The sequence below is a fragment of the Paralichthys olivaceus genome, chromosome 8 (assembly GCF_024713975.1).
Source record: "Paralichthys olivaceus isolate ysfri-2021 chromosome 8, ASM2471397v2, whole genome shotgun sequence".
NCBI lineage: Eukaryota > Metazoa > Chordata > Actinopteri > Pleuronectiformes > Paralichthyidae > Paralichthys > Paralichthys olivaceus.
In genome coordinates, this window is record NC_091100.1 from 14,327,509 (window position 1) to 14,345,352 (window position 17,844).

General features: G+C 43.2%; 2 protein-coding genes and 1 long non-coding RNA gene across 8 annotated transcripts in view; 1 reads left to right on the forward strand and 2 right to left on the reverse strand.

Moving 5' to 3' along the window:
- The window catches only part of pld6 (phospholipase D family, member 6), a 10,600-nt gene extending 1,215 nt beyond the window's left edge, over window positions 1–9,385 (reverse strand). The window contains exons 1-4 of one of the 6 annotated variants that reach the window (XM_069530956.1): window positions 9,251–9,385; window positions 7,650–7,848; window positions 7,139–7,368; window positions 1,388–1,648 (exon numbers count right to left, since the gene is read on the reverse strand). In XM_069530956.1, coding sequence (XP_069387057.1) covers window positions 1,388–1,648; window positions 7,139–7,368; window positions 7,650–7,822 — 664 coding nt within the window. In that variant the 5' untranslated portion in view covers window positions 7,823–7,848; window positions 9,251–9,385. The other 5 variants (XM_020084343.2, XM_069530959.1, XM_069530955.1 and 2 more) reach the window with 5 other exon arrangements.
- On the forward strand, window positions 9,379–11,521 carry LOC109627645 (transcription elongation factor 1 homolog). Its single transcript, XM_020084344.2, has 3 exons — window positions 9,379–9,511; window positions 9,616–9,686; window positions 10,382–11,521. The coding sequence occupies exons 1-3, from the start codon at window positions 9,396–9,398 to the stop codon at window positions 10,444–10,446; spliced, it is 252 nt and encodes an 83-aa protein (XP_019939903.1). The 5' UTR covers window positions 9,379–9,395; the 3' UTR covers window positions 10,447–11,521.
- LOC138411306 (uncharacterized) lies at window positions 11,367–17,577 on the reverse strand. The gene is made up of 3 exons (XR_011243948.1): window positions 17,292–17,577; window positions 15,770–15,852; window positions 11,367–14,528 (listed from the first exon to the last, which is right to left on the reverse strand). It is a non-coding gene; the product is annotated as an uncharacterized lncRNA (long non-coding RNA).
- Between the last annotated feature and the right edge of the window lie 267 nt (window positions 17,578–17,844).

Consider the following 17,844-nt stretch of genomic DNA (forward strand, 5'->3'; position numbering starts at 1 on the left):
AAATGTAGATACTCTAACAATAAATCATCATAATTTTTGAGCATTAACTTTCAGTCGATTGTCTGATTTCACCATTCATCCTCGCACAGGAGGTCGTTCGGTTCAACCCCAGCATGACTAACTGTGCCACAATTCTTTTAAAGTTACAAATAACCACGTCTCTGATCATTTCCACTCTGCGCTGGCTGCTTGACAGTATCCACTAGTAAACCTTAACTGGGCCCGCTGTAATTTGTAATTGGTGCAGGATTTACGCACCATTTACGCACACAATCTCATGACCTCTCAGTTAAATTGATCACTTATGTACCGTGGATAAAATATAGCAGCTGATTTGTTAAGTCTAAAATCCCCATTTAGTACACTTTACCTCAAGGTTCAAACTGCTGAAATATTACACGTCGGAAGTTAGACAAACCAGTTATGGTCTTTATTGACAAGCATCGGTCTGACTGTGAGCATTGCAGTCATGCACCCAGGCACATTTATCATGTCGAGACCAGATCAACTCTACAGGCAGACCACAAAGGCGTGTATTGTTAAACACAGAGAATACCAGTGCGTATTTGTGCTGTGAGGCGTCTCTGTGAATATGAAACTTAGTGAATCATGTTGGAGCAGGAGAAAAACTGCTGCTGTGAGGCAATGATGCAACTGACCTCCCAAAACTGCAGCAGGAAAGAGTTATATATATTTTTTTGGCATATCTGACACAGCAGTATAGCACACCCTGGGTTTTTACAGCCAGTGTGATCTAGAGCTACTGTAAACAAATTGAATTGTGGACTGATTTCAAAAAAAGGATTAAACCTCAACCATCTGACAAGTCTGTGTATATCAAATAATAGATTATTGATTATGTGATGGCTACGTGGGAACAAGATCAATGTAGTCACCAGTGGAAATCTTTAAAAAACAAAAAAACAACTGTTATAACATTCTGTCAATCTGTGACACAATATATACAAATATAAACAAGGATATAAAAACTTAAGAAATGTTCTCAACTAAGGAAACAGGGGATTACATTTCTTTAAAAAAGCCAAACTATATAGTGGAAATTATCCTTGTCTTAGGTCTCTGCCAAGTGGACGGCTTCAACAGCACATGTTTTTGTACACAGTGAAATAAAAGTTATACAAAAATAAACCAGATTCAGCCTGATAAAACTTTCAAAACCAGGCCTCTCTTCTGGCTACGGCTTCAAACTCCTGTTATCTTCTACAGTAACATCTTCATTTGAACAAATCTTCATAAACTTAAAGTAACAACTCTATGACAAGAAAATATTGATTCTGGAGGTATTCTCTCACCAAGCTGACTGCACAGTTTGCACATACAGACCTTCTACAGTGTGATTAAGTACCCATCGTGGGTGACTACTCACTAGTGCTAGCGACAACGTGAGCAGGTTTTTGGTCGACTGAGTGATGGTTTCGAGCTGGATCATTGACCGCCCATAACCTGCGGAACTCTCTGATGAAGGGTCGCACCAGGTCGGGCTCTTCCGTGATGAGGACGTTCTCCATGTTGCTCTGCACTGCTGTCAGCGTCCAGTTGAGGGAGCCAGTGATGAGCAGCCGACCGTCCACCACTGCAAATTTGTGGTGCATGTACACGGAAGCCACGTCACAGCGCACACAAATCCCTGGAGAGCAGAGGGTAGACGGAGTGGAGAGTGAGGAATGAGGGCAAATTCTACAATACCTTGTACATAGAGGTAGTACCTAAATTAGAAAGACCGCAATTAATTAAATTTAAAGATCTGTGTCAAGTGCGACAGATATTAGAGTCACTTCCCCATGATTGAAGAGAAGATGAAGTAACATGGTGGAGACTATATCGCCATGTCATCTCACAAACTACAGACAGAGACAGTAGATATCCTTACTGATCATTTATCACTGAAGTTTTTGAATGATAATACTTGTATCATTAAGACAGAACAACAACATACGTAGACAATACAAACTATGCATCCTGCAAAAACATGGCTCTTTTAAAATCTAATTTCAAGTGTGACGGTTCGACTCACTGCAGCATCACTGCAAGTTTACAACATATAATACTTAAGGTCACACAAATGTTTCCATTCTATAAAAACTCCTCTCTTATACAAATCTGTCAAAAATATATCATCAAACTCTAAATCTAAATCAGAAACTTGAAAAATATAAAAAGGAGGCGCTTTCAAATATGACAAACCATTTTAATGAGTACTTTTTATATACGACTACAGACTGATCTCAGACAGAGATAAGACGTGCAAGTTCTCTCTTGAAAAGGGCACGTCTGTATAAAAGACGGGATAAACAATCGCCAGAAGGGTGTTTATAAGGGTGTTTATAAGAATATATTTTCCGAGTATTTCTCTTCCAAGGACTATGACCCAACTAGGCCCCTAAGGGCGGTTGTGGAGAGAGTGGCGGGGAGTGGGGGCAGAGAGTGCAGCTGTCCTGGGTCCACCTTGGGCGTAATCTGCCCGACTAGACATACGATTCTGTTGCTTGGTTGAATATTTTAAAGACAACTGGTTTCTTGACTGCAGCAAAAAATAAAAAGTCAGACTCGGACCAGTGTGTTCTACAGAGCAAAGACAAGCCTGCACACTGCTGTGGGGTTCTCTTCTTATACAGCAAACTGCACCAGCAGGGGCCCAGTGGCCTTTTTGGACTGTTGTTGTTGCCACCCCCTCGATAGAGCCCCTGCTGCTCTGAGTTGATTTGGCCGTTGGTGTTCAGCTCAATTTTCTGCTGCTTCACGATATCATTGCAGTCTTTTGTAACAAAAAACAGGAAAAGTCCAGATCAGAGCTTTTCTGACATCTCTTTAAAATCAAGAAGTGATGTGACATCATCTCTCCTCCTCTGAGCATGTGTGTGTGCATCATGGATAGAACATGACTTCTGAGTTTGAAGTGAAGTCTTTGATAATGTGAAAGCTCATTATTCTGTCTGTGTTGGCTGAAATAGTGGAAAGTACAAGTTGGGTAAAAAAAAAGTGTAAAGAGCAAGAGCACAGGAAAAATCTTGTGGCCTCCCAAACTTCTTCTCCACTCAGCTCTTCAGTGTGGTGAGGGTCCTGCAGTGAGCTCAACTGGCCAAGCAAGCAACAGTGAGGACCATGCAGCTGCCAGCCTGTGGTCAGTGTGCAGGACAGAAACTGTGATGATGGCAGTGAGGATGAGATAAATGAAAACACAGCTGCAGTTATTAATGGATTTGAAAATGATGATAGTGTTGGTGATGATCGTGATGATCATGATGGCTGGCCAATGAAGAACTGCGGTTGAGAGCACAGGTATCTTCCTTTTCCTCCAATTACTGCCCTGATCAATGTGCCTCGGTCCTGCAGAGCTGTGGGTGGGCAACCGACCTTTATTTCGTTCTAACTTAATACTGAAGAGCATCATCCAGCGGATGCCTTCTTTTTCCAAAGAGCAACCCCTCACATCTGAGCGAAGCAGAGCACTGATGGCGTGTGCCAGCCAGCAATGAAAGACAGCAAGGAGGGATTCTGATATGATGAGGATAAGAGATGCTTCACTTCTGAGACGCGAGTAAGCATAGGCCATGCAATCACTTCAACTGCTTTCATTGCTGGGTGTTTGGTAAGAAAAAGATTTGAGAGACTGATTGACAGCAGCCTGTTTTAGCATGTCAGTGGTTGGTATTTAAGAGGTACAGTGCCCCCTCCTCAAACAAGCTTGAAGCTGCTGGTCCAGTACGATTCTCTGCTACATGAACACATGAGAAACCAGGTGGGGTGTCGCCTACCTGGGCCATCAGTCTCAGAATGAGACAGTCACATCATCACTACAAAAGTTAAAGCAGCGAAGTTTTACCCATTGAGGTCATCTCATCTACTTCTGTCTTTGTACAGTTTAAGATCCAAGAAGAAGGTTGTCTTCACAAGCTACACACAGTTTCAATTATACTTAACAAGTGTAAAGCAAATAAATAAAAGTAAAAAAAACAAAATCACATAATAAAAAAAACCCATCTACAATAACTCAACACTAAAACAACTTCCAGTATTTAATACAGAAAAATTCTCCAGCTCTAAACTCATCATCAGTGTTCTCCCAACCACACTGCTGTTAACACACTGTATTTTACCATGTTCTACTGTTAACACACTGTGTTTTACCATGTTCTACTGTTAACACACTGTGTTTTACCATGTTTTACTGTTAACACACTGTGTTTTACCATGTTCTACTGTTAACACACTGTGTTTTACCATGTTCTACTGTTAACACACTGTGTTTTACCATGTTCTACTGTTAACACACTGTGTTTTACCATGTTCTACTGTTAACACACTGTGTTTTACCATGTTCTACTGTTAACACACTGTGTTTTACCATGTTCTACTGTTAACACACTGTGTTTTACCATGTTCTACTGTTAACACACTGTGTTTTACCATGTTCTACTGTTAACACACTGTGTTTTACCATGTTTTACTGTTAACACACTGTGTTTTACCATGTTCTACTGTTAACACACTGTGTTTTACCATGTTCTACTGTTAACACACTGTGTTTTACCGTGTTCTACTGTTAACACACTGTGTTTTACAATGTTTTACTGTTAACACACTGTGTTTTACCATGTTCTACTGTTAACACACTGTGTTTTACCATGTTCTTCTGTTAACACACTGTGTTTTACCATGTTCTACTGTTAACACACTGTGTTTTACCATGTTTTACTGTTTACACACTGTGTTTTACTGTTAACACACTGTGTTTTACCATGTTTTACTGTTTACTCACTGTGTTTTACTGTTAACACACTGCGTTTTACCATGTTCTTCTGTTAACACACTGTTTTACCATGTTCTACTGTTAACACACTGTGTTTTACCGTGTTCTTCTGTTAACACACTGTGTTTTACTGTTAACACACTGTGTTTTACCGTGTTTTACTGTTAACACACTGTGTTTTACCATGTTCTACTGTTAACACACTGTGTTTTACTGTTAACACACTGTGTTTTACCATGTTTTACTGTTTACACACTGTGTTTTACCGTGTTCTTCTGTTAACACACTGTGTTTTACTGTTAACACACTGTGTTTTACCGTGTTTTACTGTTAACACACTGTGTTTTACCATGTTCTTCTGTTAACACACTGTGTTTTACTGTTAACACACTGTGTTTTACCATGTTCTACTGTTAACACACTGTGTTTTACCATGTTTTACTGTTTACACACTGTGTTTTACTGTTAACACACTGTGTTTTACCATGTTCTACTGTTAACACACTGTGTTTTACTGTTAACACACTGTGTTTTACCATGTTTTACTGTTTACACACTGTGTTTTACTGTTAACACACTGTGTTTTACTGCTTGGCATGTAGTCAGCCAAGCAGTAAAACACGGTGCATCCTTCTGCATGTATCCTCTGTGTCGCAATATGCATCATTGTTTGTCGTGTTCCGCCCCCTTGACATGTAAATGTTTTCATAATTCTGTTGCACTTTTCAGTGTCAGCATCCTTTCACGTGAAATACAGTCACACTTCTGAGTGTTTAGCTTTAGGCATTTTGTTGTTGTGACACAAGTGCGAGGCAGCTACTTGCTAACAGAGCAGCCAGAGCAATGTAGAGTGTGTGTTGTCGCCAGAGTTTAGCTCATCTCCTGCTTGTGTGTCAAAGCTACGCCGTAGGTATGCTCGTAGCATACGCATGTAGCCTACGCATGTAGCATACGCATGTAGCCTACGCATGTAGCCTACGCATGTAGCCTACGCATGGGGCCAAGCATTCATAGTTGTGCATAGGTGTGTGTGAGTCGCGCTGCAATTACACCACCGAAATGCTAGAGGAGGTAGAGTCTCTATGCTGTTGTTGTTATGTTGTCTTCTAATTTCTGCTCCGCTTATTTACAAATTCTCTGGCGTCTCCATTTACTTCAGAGCAATGGCGAGTGTATAAGCGGATCTTGTTGGAGTTGGAGCTGATAGATGTTGAAGAGCAATTACTTTTTCTTAAAGAACTGCAACTCAGAAAAGAAAGTGTCATCTGCGTTCGTTCCTTCAACTCAATTCAAACATGGCGTCAGGTCTGCTGGAAATGTGATGCCACCAAGTGCACCAATCCCTCCTCTAGCAGTCTGCATCGCCTTGACAAATATCAAAACGGTTGGGCAGGTGCCCGTGAGGATACGGCATAGCTTCTCAGTAGAAGCATGAATTTGGTTAAGAGTAATGTTAACTCGTCTCGTGTAGCGATGTTTATGTTGCCAGTAAGCAGAGCAACTATTACAGTGCATTGCTCAGGCACCGAAATGTAGGAACTGGGGCCTGAAGTGAAAAACTGAAAACAAAAATCAGGAATGGACAAACTCTGGACCAACCAGAGCAAATCACATACAGCTGCTTCATTACAAAATGTTTTTGCAGAGCAATGACTAAAGACCTGAACACAAAAGATTCTGTATGAAAAGAGGAGGCGACCGTCCCTTGAATCAAAGAGGCACTCAACTCAACACACACACACACACACACACACACACACACACACACACACACACACACACACACACACACACAGAGAGAGAGAAACACTTTGCCTAATGAAATTTGTTGTCTGGTTGCCAAGTTCTTACTTACTTAGTTCTTACTTAACAATATGCTCCAGCAGTAATTTATTAAATGCAGAGGGGGCTGAGAGAGAGAAAGTGAGACAGTGTGAGTCAGACATATGACACAAAATCTTTCGGAGCTTTCAGAGAATGATTACTTTGACTCATAGGAGAGCTTGTAGTGGCAACCTCCATTCACCCAGACAGTTCCTATCATCGTTCTTTTCACTCTGACAGACTTCATGACAGTGACACCGGCAGTGTCGAGAACACAGAGTGAGCAACCTTTTGTTGAGAACCACCTGAGTCATCCTTCCCGTATTTCAAGTGGTATTTGTCAATAATATTTCCATTTAGGTTGGTATGACCTTTTTAAAGAAATAATACCCCTATATGGGCTAAATATGACTCTCTGGGCCTGTTTGTGAAACGTCTTAACAGATAGATGCTTTGTCACAGTGAGGGCTTGAGCCGTATTGCATGAAGAAATATACATTGCACAGATAAAAACAAATAAATCAAGAGATCTTTTTCCCTTACCGGCCTTGCGGAGGACCCCTATCTGGGAGCCAGTGACGTGAGCGTATTCCTGGTCAGTGAGGACTTGGATGGTTACACCCTTGCTATGCAGCGCTAATACAGCCCTGCATAGTTCCATGTTCGAAAAGCAAAAAATACACAAGTCCAAAGAGGACTTGGCCGACAGGATGCGGCAGAGAAGACGGGAGAAAGAGGTCTCGACGCCATGAGGCAATGGGCATAAACAGGAACTAGAGGAGCAGAAAGAAGAGAGAAAACAAAATTGTGTTGTCCACATGGTCTTTCAGGATTAATTTCATCTGGTGAAATTACTTCAGTGCGGTGCAGTTTATTCATGCTGAGTAAGCAGTGGGGATTAATAAGAATGAATGCACTGATTAAATCCACTTATTCCAAGTGGTCGGGTGAATTTTGCATGAGTGGCCTTATAACAATAAACTGTGCAGTGATACTGAGAAAATATTACATGGCTTCTAAACACTCTGTAAACTCAATGTTATGTTTCACTCACTGTGGTGAAGAGGGGATGAAGATGTGCTCCACACAGGCCATTTCTGAGGGGAAGAAGAGGACCTCGTGGAGGGTCCGTCTCGGCTTGAAGCGCCGGAGGAACCAGACGAACAGCTCCAAGCTCAGAGAGAGGGCCACCACCCCGAGGCCGACTGCCTTCACTGTCCACATCATCGATCTATCACAAAACTAAATCTGGGCTTAAGAGACAGAGAACAATGTACACTTACTTATCTTGATGTGTGATCAGAGAATGCTTTTGACAGATTCTTAGACGATCATGTCCATTTTCACGGCAGTCTCATGCAAAATTATGTTTTCTCTGTTTGTCTACGTGTTCAACGCAGAACGAAATCTGCAAATTCATTTATCAAGCTTCCTCATTTTAATTCTTTCATTTAGCGTCTACCAATGTAAACTGAGTAGCATTTAGTATTCATCCGTTTTAAGTCCTCAATTTGGGAGCGTACATATACGCATGTCTGTCTCCGATGTATGACATAAAGACAAAAATGAGAAACTAAATGTGAAAAACAATCAGCAGATCACTGAGTGAACTGTACCTCCACCACTCCACCATCTCTCTCCACATTTGCATGGCTATGAGCCCTTTGTGTGTGTGGGATTGTGTTTCAGGGTTAAAAACTGCATGTATAAAAATGAGTGTAAAAAGAATTTCCCCCTTGAGGGATCAATAAAGTATCTCTTCTTAAAACCTGTACAAACTCTGTATTGAACTTCCAGCCCACAAATACAATCAACTCTAATTTTCTGAAGTTTGAAATCATCAGTGTTTGATAAAGATAATGATAAAAACTGTATTAATACAGAACATTTCCAAACAGCTGCTTTCTCATCACTGTTTGTAAATGAGACTTTTTTCTGTTTATTTCTCTTCACTTGTTTGCATAATGACTGTTTTTTGCACCCACAGGTTCAAAATGACTTCACATAAGTAGAAATGAATGAATGAATATCACAGAGGTTGCATTAGACTGGACACTGTAATCCAGAAGAATAAAGAGCGGAGCCCTGATGTAGTAAACAGGATGAGGTGGGTCAACAGAAGCTCACGTGATACTTCAGGTGAATGGACACTGAAGGAAGGAGACACGCTTGTTGGAATGACTCCGCCTGTGGGGCCGTGTTCAGACACGACACCTCTGCGTCCTGTTCGGAGGGAATCGAACACAAACACTTCTGGAATAAACACGAGCCGCTCACCTGCTTCTGTCGCCACCACGCGGGAAGAGGCTGCGTGTGTCAGACGCGGTGACGTCACTGCCACGAGCCTGACTGACGTGTGAGGCAGCCAATGGCTGACCGCGACCCCGCTCGCTCTCCTCCAATGATATAAGCCGACCGGCTGCCGGTGCCGGGGCCTTGCGGGAAACCATCTTCCTCATCACTGCAACGTGTGTTTTCTTCGACCAAAGGTAAACAAGAAAGTTTGAGTCGATTCCAGTGACGATGTCTTCAACCGACTCGGCTCAGTTGCGTTATAACTACAGTCGCTTTCTTAATGGAGTGTGTTGAACTTGTGTTTTCATCGCGAGGCTGAAGATCAACAACAAACATGCTAACGTTAGCATGCTAACTTACCATGATTGTGGCGAAGCGGACAGGAGTCGTTTTCTCCTCGAGCATCCTCTCGTGTCTCCTCCTGTTTCCTCTCAGTTGAGCGGAGGGATTTATCTTCTGTGTGTGCGTGTCTTTATTCGCAGATTTGAGATTCAGTTCGGGTGCAATGGGTCGTCGCAAGTCCAAAAGAAAGCCTCCTCCCAAGAAGAAGATGACGGGGGACCTGGACAGTCAGTTCACTTGTCCCTTCTGCAATCACGAGAAGTCGTGTGATGTCAAAATGTAATCAGCGGAATATTAACACGCGATAGTATTCTCTAATCTTCACTGGTTGATTTCTGAGATTATTGTTGCCAACTTTTTCTTTTGCTTGTGTTTGTCAACAGGGAGAGAAGCAGAAACACTGGGATCATATCCTGCACGGTGTGTTTGGAGGAGTTCCAGACCCCCATCACCTGTATCCTTTCATTACACCATCTCTGTTTGATATACGGCAGCAAAACAATGTTAACACAACACTAAGCTTAACAAATGGTAATTGGTCTGCATTCATATAGCACTTTTCTAGTCTAGATCAATGTGCTTTACAATACAGATGTGTCTTTCCCTTTCTCACACACATTTAAACAGTGCCTCTATGTGCAGCATTGTCTCTATCACACACACACACACACAGTTTTTGGTCTGTTGGTGTTTTACCAAGAGTTCTGTTCATCTTTGGGAAAATCTGCAGGAGAATATTCACATCTTATCCTTTGAACAGTGACAAGGGTTTCTCCTCTATACATACATATGTCCATATAAACACTATCCTGACACTGCAACCACATCTTACAGAGAAGTAAGATTTACATCTTAGATACTTAGATATTGACTTATTGGAAATATTACTGAAGATGTGCTCAAATATCATCGTGTGTGTGTGTGGTGTCGGTCAAAGAGAAGCTAGCTTGTAAAGGGACTTTAAAATGGCCATCACTGTACTTGGAGATTACTGCTCGACATCAGTGTCACAGCAAATAGTAGTGTACTTGGAAACTCTCTTCTTTTCTGCTGTACGTAGATGTTAAAATTTTATATCATCCTGCATTCATCTGAACTCTCATCCTTAAGCAACAGAACCATGTTTATCCTTAATCCACTGCTCCTCAGATCTGTCAGAGCCAGTTGATGTGTACAGTGATTGGATAGATGCCTGTGAAGCAGCCAATCAGTAGCCCTAGTGGTGTTTGAAGCCAAGACAAATTTGCGGCTGGTGGATCTGCCCTGTAGGATCAAGCTCGTCTGAGGATACTTCCGTATGGTCACTTGAAATGTACAGCAGTCTTATTACAGTATGAGGTCTTCAGCACAAACAAGGTTTGAATTGTTCCTGCTGAGTTAGGTTCAGAGAAAGGGTTCTGCCCACAAGTGTTCTTGAGATTTATTACTTTTATTTGCAGTGTGTCATTATTGAGCACGGCTTTGTTTTCTAAATGTTCTTTTCTGTTTTTCACTCTTTAGAATTCCTCTGAGACCCTTTAGGTCATTTGTAGACAAGCCTTTAAATACTATTTTATGTTGAAGATCATGAAAAAATAGTTTTTAGCTGGTTTCTTTTCTTTGCTGTGTATATGTAATTTTATACAAGAGACCTTTCAATGAGAGTAAGACAAAAACTGTTATATACACTAATTGTCCATCATACACTTTTGGAAGCAATCAGGACAGAGGACGTTTCCAGGTTGGCTGCACTGTCAGCTTTAACCGGGGGGAGTGTGAAGTTCTTTTGAAGTTCTTGGTTTCTCTGAAGACATTTCAGGCCAACTGCTACACTGCTGAATGCACCGGTTGATCTTAAGTATGAAGTCATTTGCAGAACTGTAATCCTTGAACACCCTCAGGTTGCATTGATGTTACGGGTTCAGTCATAAACAATCACACAGATCTCCTCATCCTCATGCAGACGTCTGTGTCACAGCATTAGGTCATTCCACTGGAGAGAGGAAATGTGTAGGACGTATGCTTTGCTGCTGAATTCATAAACCTTTGTTCTCAATCCATTCAGAATTTCAGGTGAAAGTATCGCTTTGTTGCTTACGCTTAAAAGAAACTCCAACACGTACAAATCATCTTTTGTTATAGAGCAAGAATTTAAAAAAAACAAAAAAACAACTGTAATCTTATCCCATAATCAAGCTGTGATATTGTTTATTTTCAAATGCAAAGGCCAGAAAAGGAGGAGGCTGTTTGTTTTTTTATGTAATGAAATTTCAAAGGTGTGATGTTGAAAATAAATGAGCAATAACACTTGATACTAGTAAAAGTTGATTTAAAAAAGTTGATTTTATTATATAATGCGTTTGAGTAGATAAATCATTGTGTCATCGTGATCAAAAGATGACTCACACTTTGTATTTCTGTGATCAAGATGGCTTTCCTTGATTTGGTTTGAAAATGTAATAGTTTTTTCTTTTAAATGAGGGAACAGGAAGCAAAAGGTGATTATATCCTACGTGACAAACGTCCTGTTTAGCACTGAGCACCACCAGCTGGTGACAAATGGAGGGGCAACCTCAGGGTAAAGATATTACAGTTGGGATTTAGATGACCTGTCAAAGATGCAGAGATTGAATAAAGAGGAAAAGGAAGAACATTGATATTCACAGATGATTTAACTTTTGGTCCAAAGTTCTGGAACAAGAGGTGTGTGGAATAGATTTAAGGTGGAACAAGATGAAAGAACAGATGCTCAAACGTGTGCTTTTATTTGACTCCAATCATAACAACAATAAAAGCAATTTTTATTTGTACTGTTTGGATTTATCACTGTACAGAAGAGAAGAACACTCTTTTTGATTAAATCCCAGTACAATGGGAAACCTCCATCTGGTGACTTTATATAGAGAACCACTAAAATACATTTTAATAATTACAGCTCTTAAACTCAAAGGTGTCAAAAGTTGCTGACACTACAGTTGACGCCTATTTCAAAGTAAAACGTCTCTGGGTGAAGCTTCTGATCTACTCTCCTGTGGCATCTGTGACTGTGACACATTTTTAGGAGTCCAGTATCCATTTATCCCCGCAGAGTGCAGGATGTAGCAGATCACAAATGAAAGAAGACACAGTGTGGCGAGGCTGTGCACCAGGCAGCACTGAGTGATAATAGATGAGATGTGGAGTGCTGCCTGGGCTCTCCACCCAGGAAGAGTGTGTCCGTGCATGCGCTCACCGCACCGTGTATTGTGTTTGATGATGGACCCCAGCTGGAGAGGTATTGATGAAGCCTTATGAAACATGCTGGAGGATGATTACAATGGAGAATGATTATCACTTAGTCTCTCCTCTGTCTCTGCACGTCCCCTCCCACTGCCTCCCCCTCTCTTCTATTTCTCGCTCATTCTTTCTCCTCTTCCCATTCAGCACGCGAGGTCAAGTGTCACTCCGTCTCCGTTGTCAAGGCTGCCAATCACCCACACAGTGAGTGCGAGGCAACTGTTACCAAGGAAACAGAGCGATTTGGTTGCTAGGCACCTGGAGCTGTGCTCACAATAGTCATTTTGTTGCTTAGAAGCGTGCACACACACACACATGCATACACAAATACACACAAAGCCACAGAAATGGCTTTGCCCGATCAACAAGTTTACACAGCCTCAGAGTGAAATTCATATAAATTACAACTATACAGCGTGCTAATAAATAAGAGATTTGCTTACGCGGTTGCAAGAAATCATGGAATAATAAATGATGGGAGAGTAATTTATCATGGGCACATTTGCAAACAGATGCTAATATACTGCTGAATGTGCAATGAAATGTTGATTTTCTAATTTATAATACTTAGCAATAATGCTAATGTACCAAAAATGTAACTCAGGATGTTTTATTCTAGCTCCTTTGCTGCCTGATTAATCAGCATGCCCTGACGTCCAAGAATTCTTCAAACCCACACCTAAACTTGATCAATAAAAGACATAAACATCCATCACTCTGACTAAAAATAGGTACCCATAAAATCAATCAGCCCCTTATTTCCCCACCGGCACATGGACCCAGTGAACCCAGCTTTCATACATACATATGGGGATCTGCTTGTTTTCATAGACTCCATCAATCCCCTGGTTCTACTGGCATGTAGATCATGCAACATATATAAACACACATATATATATACATATACTGTGTGTGTGTGTGTGTGTGTGTGTACTTCTGAGTCTCCATCACAGCAGCCAGTCAGCTGAGCCGAATGCTGAAATGTCACCCACGGGTGCAAGCCTTGACATGTCCTCATGTGTTACTGTCTCCTGTTGCTGCAGCTACAGGCACTGAACTCTCACATATTTTTAGCATGAGCCAGGGAGTCAAAAATAGGAGCGCACGGGTAGTTTGTAGAGCAAAAAAGGGATGATGGTTATGCACGGTTATAACGTACCGTAGCAGAGGTAGTACTGCAACCATTTACGTCCAAGGAAAACCACAAAAAAGCAATTTCTGCCACAGATTTAGCAAACTGTTGGGTGCCGTGTGTGAAGGACTGTGAAAGAAGTGATAAGATTATGGGCTCACTTGTGTGTGTACGAGTGACAGACAAGAGCATGTAATCAAGAAGGTTTGAAATTAACGTCTGAGTCGGGAGACTTTTGTGTTAAGCTCCCTGAACTAATTCCTGGGAGGGTTTAGCTTAGTGGCATGGTGCAAATCCTCCCCACCAGCGCCTCTGCAGGAGACGCTGAATATGGCCAGGCGACGTAAAAACTCATTTCCTCCACAGGTGTGAGGAATGACATGGTTGATAAACCTACGATGATAAAACCTTTTTCAGTGGCTGGATTTGATTTGGGCACCTGGCTAGCCCTGATTGACTTCTATTAAAGAAATAAAACCTCTGATTGAGCAAAATAAGCAGTTTCCCATAAAACACCACCTCTGGGTGCTTAATTAAAATCCATGTGTGTGTGTGTGTGTGTGTGTGTGTGTCACCTCCTCAGCTTTGCTACACATCTATCTGTGGCTGCCATTGTCTTCTACTGAATAGTGCTCTGCTTTAGGTCCAGTGTAGATGACAAAGCTTCCACTCGACTACGCGTATTCTCAAGCAATAACATCCACATCTGTATTATCAACCCAAGAATACCCGTGGTCGAGACCGGAGCAAAGAGGCCCACCTCCTCCCCTCCATCCCACTGCTCTCGGCACTGGAGCTCATTCTCCCCCCTTTTCTTCCTCTGCACGCATCCGTTCGGCTCCTGCACAATGAGATTGCAGCGTGGAAGAGGAGGAGGTCTGTGTGGAGGCAAATCTTAAAGGACAGCACCTGGGACAAGACAGACAAAAGAGATCACATTTATCCTTGAATAGCAATGCAGCGGCGTCGCTCGGAGGTTATAATGCACATTTCACGCGAGCTTCAAGTCACATCTTGAGCACATTGTTGGACTAATTACACAATTGTAAGCTTTTACCCCACAGCCACATAGACACAGACACACACACAGACACACACACGGGCAGCCTGTATACCTGAGCTGCACCAAGTAAACAGATTACACTGCCAACAGCCAGTCCCATCGCTCCCCCCAGTATCAAGCAACCATTTAGCCGAGCGCTGAGGGAGAGGGCCGGCTCACCAATTATCAAATAGGTGTCAGTGTGTGTTCTACTGCACGGAGGGGAGAGACCGATTACCAAACAGATGTTCAGCCCTCACCTCCATCCCCTCCTCCTCAACTCCCACCTTCTACCAATGCATTTGCCACCTCCTTTTCCCCTTTTCTATCTCCTTCCTCCTCTCCTCTTTCTCAGTTTGAAGACTCCCCCCCATGTCCTCCCCCTCTACACACACACACTCTCTCTCTCCCTCTTTATCTCTTTCTTGGTCTGTCCCATGGAGAATAAGCCCGAATCTTCCCCATCCACACTTGCCAATTAGAGACACAGTAGTTGTCAATCAGGAGCGGAGGAGGAGGAGAGAATGAGAGCGAGGGATATTCATTGGGGAAGTGGGGTTGGTAGTGGTGGTGGGGGCGTTAGTGGGTGGGGGTGGGTTTGCATCAACACCACAGATGTCTCCCCCCCAGGAAAACTCAGGCCATTCTACAAACATGACTTGACTGTCTGCCCTTTTTCTCGTAACCTCTCCTCTCTAATGATTGTAATCCCCACCCTGGTTGTCTTTCCCACTCCCTCCCTGTGTTTACGCCCTCTTCCCACTGCTCCTTCCTACTTTCTCCTCCTCCGATCAGCATGTTTATCCATTCAGACACACACACACATAAACCACACATCCTTTTCTGTATCCCCCCCCCACCCTCACTTAGCAAACCTGCTCACCCTGAAACCTGACACTCCCAGGAAAAGTTCCCATTTGCCACTGACGGTCCCCCCTCGCGTCACTCATGCCCCAAACGTGGTTAATCGGCTTCACAACCCTTTGCCACTGAAACGCAAAAGTAAAAACTAAAGCAGAGGCCTTCACGCCAAACGATATCCGGACACTCGTCTTCCCTCATTACCTCCCCTCCTCTAGTCCTCCTCTCCTCATGTCTCTCTCCTCACCTCTGCCTCCTCGCCAACTGTCCACGTCTGAGGCCACTGATGATGACAACTCAAGTGGACGTGTCTTCTGTTCTCACCAAGAGCTGTGAAGAGATGTACGTAGGTGTCAGAGATCTGGTGTAAAAATACACCCTGCTGCTGCCCTCTTCACCACACAGGACCGGTGTGTGTCTGCTCGGTGTCACTGGGATGCCTCCGTCTAATTTGAAGATGCTTCAGTGTGGTTCTGGCTGTGGATGTGGAAGCTGAGCTATGATAGCATGACACTCACATATGGGTGTGCCTGCGGCTGCAGATTTGACTGTGTGGACCAGCTGCCTTCTCCTTCCCTTTCTTCTTGTCACCACAGTTTTACTTTTTCCAAACTGGCCCACATCTGCATATTTATGATCAAACCTTCGTTCCCGATACTTTCTTTAGATTGGTTAAGAAGTTTATCTCATGCCACAGGACATCTGGTTTGCATTTATAAGAAAATCCATTTCCTGAATTGACTTGATTGAAAGTGAGCTGGCTCCAGCTGGAGGGCCTAATGAAAGAAAATCGGTCTGTGTTCCGTGGTTGTGTGTGACGCACGCAGACTTATCAATCCTTGGACGTAATGTCAGATAGGATGCAGAGTCGCAAGTGGCAAGAGACAAGACACTGAGATGGAGACAGGAGAGCGAGCGGACGCTGGGGCTGCCTCTTGCACATTACCGCCTAATTGCTTGGAACTAAAGACGCTGTTATGAGGATGCTTATGCTTATGCCTGCAACAGCAAATCTTTCCTGTCATTCGGGCCACACTGTGGAGTCACTACCCAGGCAGAAAAATCCACAAGATAGCGGTGGCATCAAATTCTGCATAAAGTTGCAGAATAAAGAAAACCCTCCCCTGCCTTTTGGAGCCAAACTTTTTGTGACAAACTTAACACAGCCACTTTGGCTTTTCTTAATGTTTGCTGGGCCAAAATGAAAATGCATTTAGGCTAGTTGGCCTACTAGCCCAGATAAAAGCAGGCAAGCACTGTAAAATTGCAGATAGCCACCACCTGTCCTCTACGTGACAGGCTTGGATATGAAGCTTTTCTTTGTTTGTAAATACATCCGCTGCCACTGACAAGGACCCGGTTCAGAGGGGATCGAGCCTTTAACCCTTTGCACGGAGCAGGAAGGAGATGCTCTTTATTGTACAAAGGAGGCTGACGGACACGCTGTGGGTTCAACATGAACGTGCAGGTGCAATTCTGCATCCAGTGGTTTAACAGGCACTCATTGGTGCTGATGCTGATGGGACCAACCTGTTCAGCTATAGCCCAGAGATTGATCGGGCGTTACTCCCGTGCCATGCGCACTGCTCCACAAATAACAACCCGGATCTCTCTGACTAAAATCACGTTTTTTCTCCTTCACTTTAGGGATAGTCAACAAATATGTGTGAATATGAAGAGAGTGTAAAGTGATGGGAGCAGGAGCAGCTCCGCGCAGTGAACTGTGTCCACGTCCCTTTTTACGATGAAATGAAAAATATTCAACTTACCTCTTGTGCACCTTGTTTTTTATTGTGTTTTCCTGCTGCAGGAAGCCGCTCCATACGCCGCACATTGTATCCATGCTGAAGTGTGAGAACAGACTACACTGTGCAGGGAAACGCCCCCCGCCTCCCCTCCTCTCTCCTGCTCTCTCTCCTGTGCGCTTCTCCTCCTGCTTGTGGGGGAATCATATAACCACTCCTTGTTTTTCCACTCTCACCCGGGGAGGGATGGAGCGATGGAGCCGATGCAGCAGCAGCATCAGCATCACCAGCAGCAGCAGCATCCCATGCAACTCAGCTGCAACCTCTCACCTCTCCTCCTCTGCTCCTCTCCTCCTCCTCTTCCTCCTCCTCCTCCTTCTCTCCTTCTCGTCTTTACCATGCCTCCATCCAGGCCTGCCTCCAAAGAGCATGCCCTAATAGTGCAGCGTTATCCAATCAAGGGTCTGGGGACCATGGGGGGACCGATGGATGATGGAGCTCTGCTAACATGAAAATAAAGGGTTTTGGGCATAGAGCTGAACAGCATGGTAAAAAACTCAATCATTATTTAAATAGA

Coding starts and splice junctions, on each gene's coding strand:
- LOC109627645 (XM_020084344.2), top strand. CDS start 9,396: ATGGGTCGTCGCAAGTCCAAAAGAAAGCCTCCTCCCAAGAAGAAGATG. Junction 9,512..9,615: donor AAGTCGTGTGATGTCAAAAT/GTAATCAGCGGA, acceptor GTTTGTCAACAG/GGAGAGAAGCAGAAACACTG. Junction 9,687..10,381: donor GTTCCAGACCCCCATCACCT/GTATCCTTTCAT, acceptor ACTGCTCCTCAG/ATCTGTCAGAGCCAGTTGAT.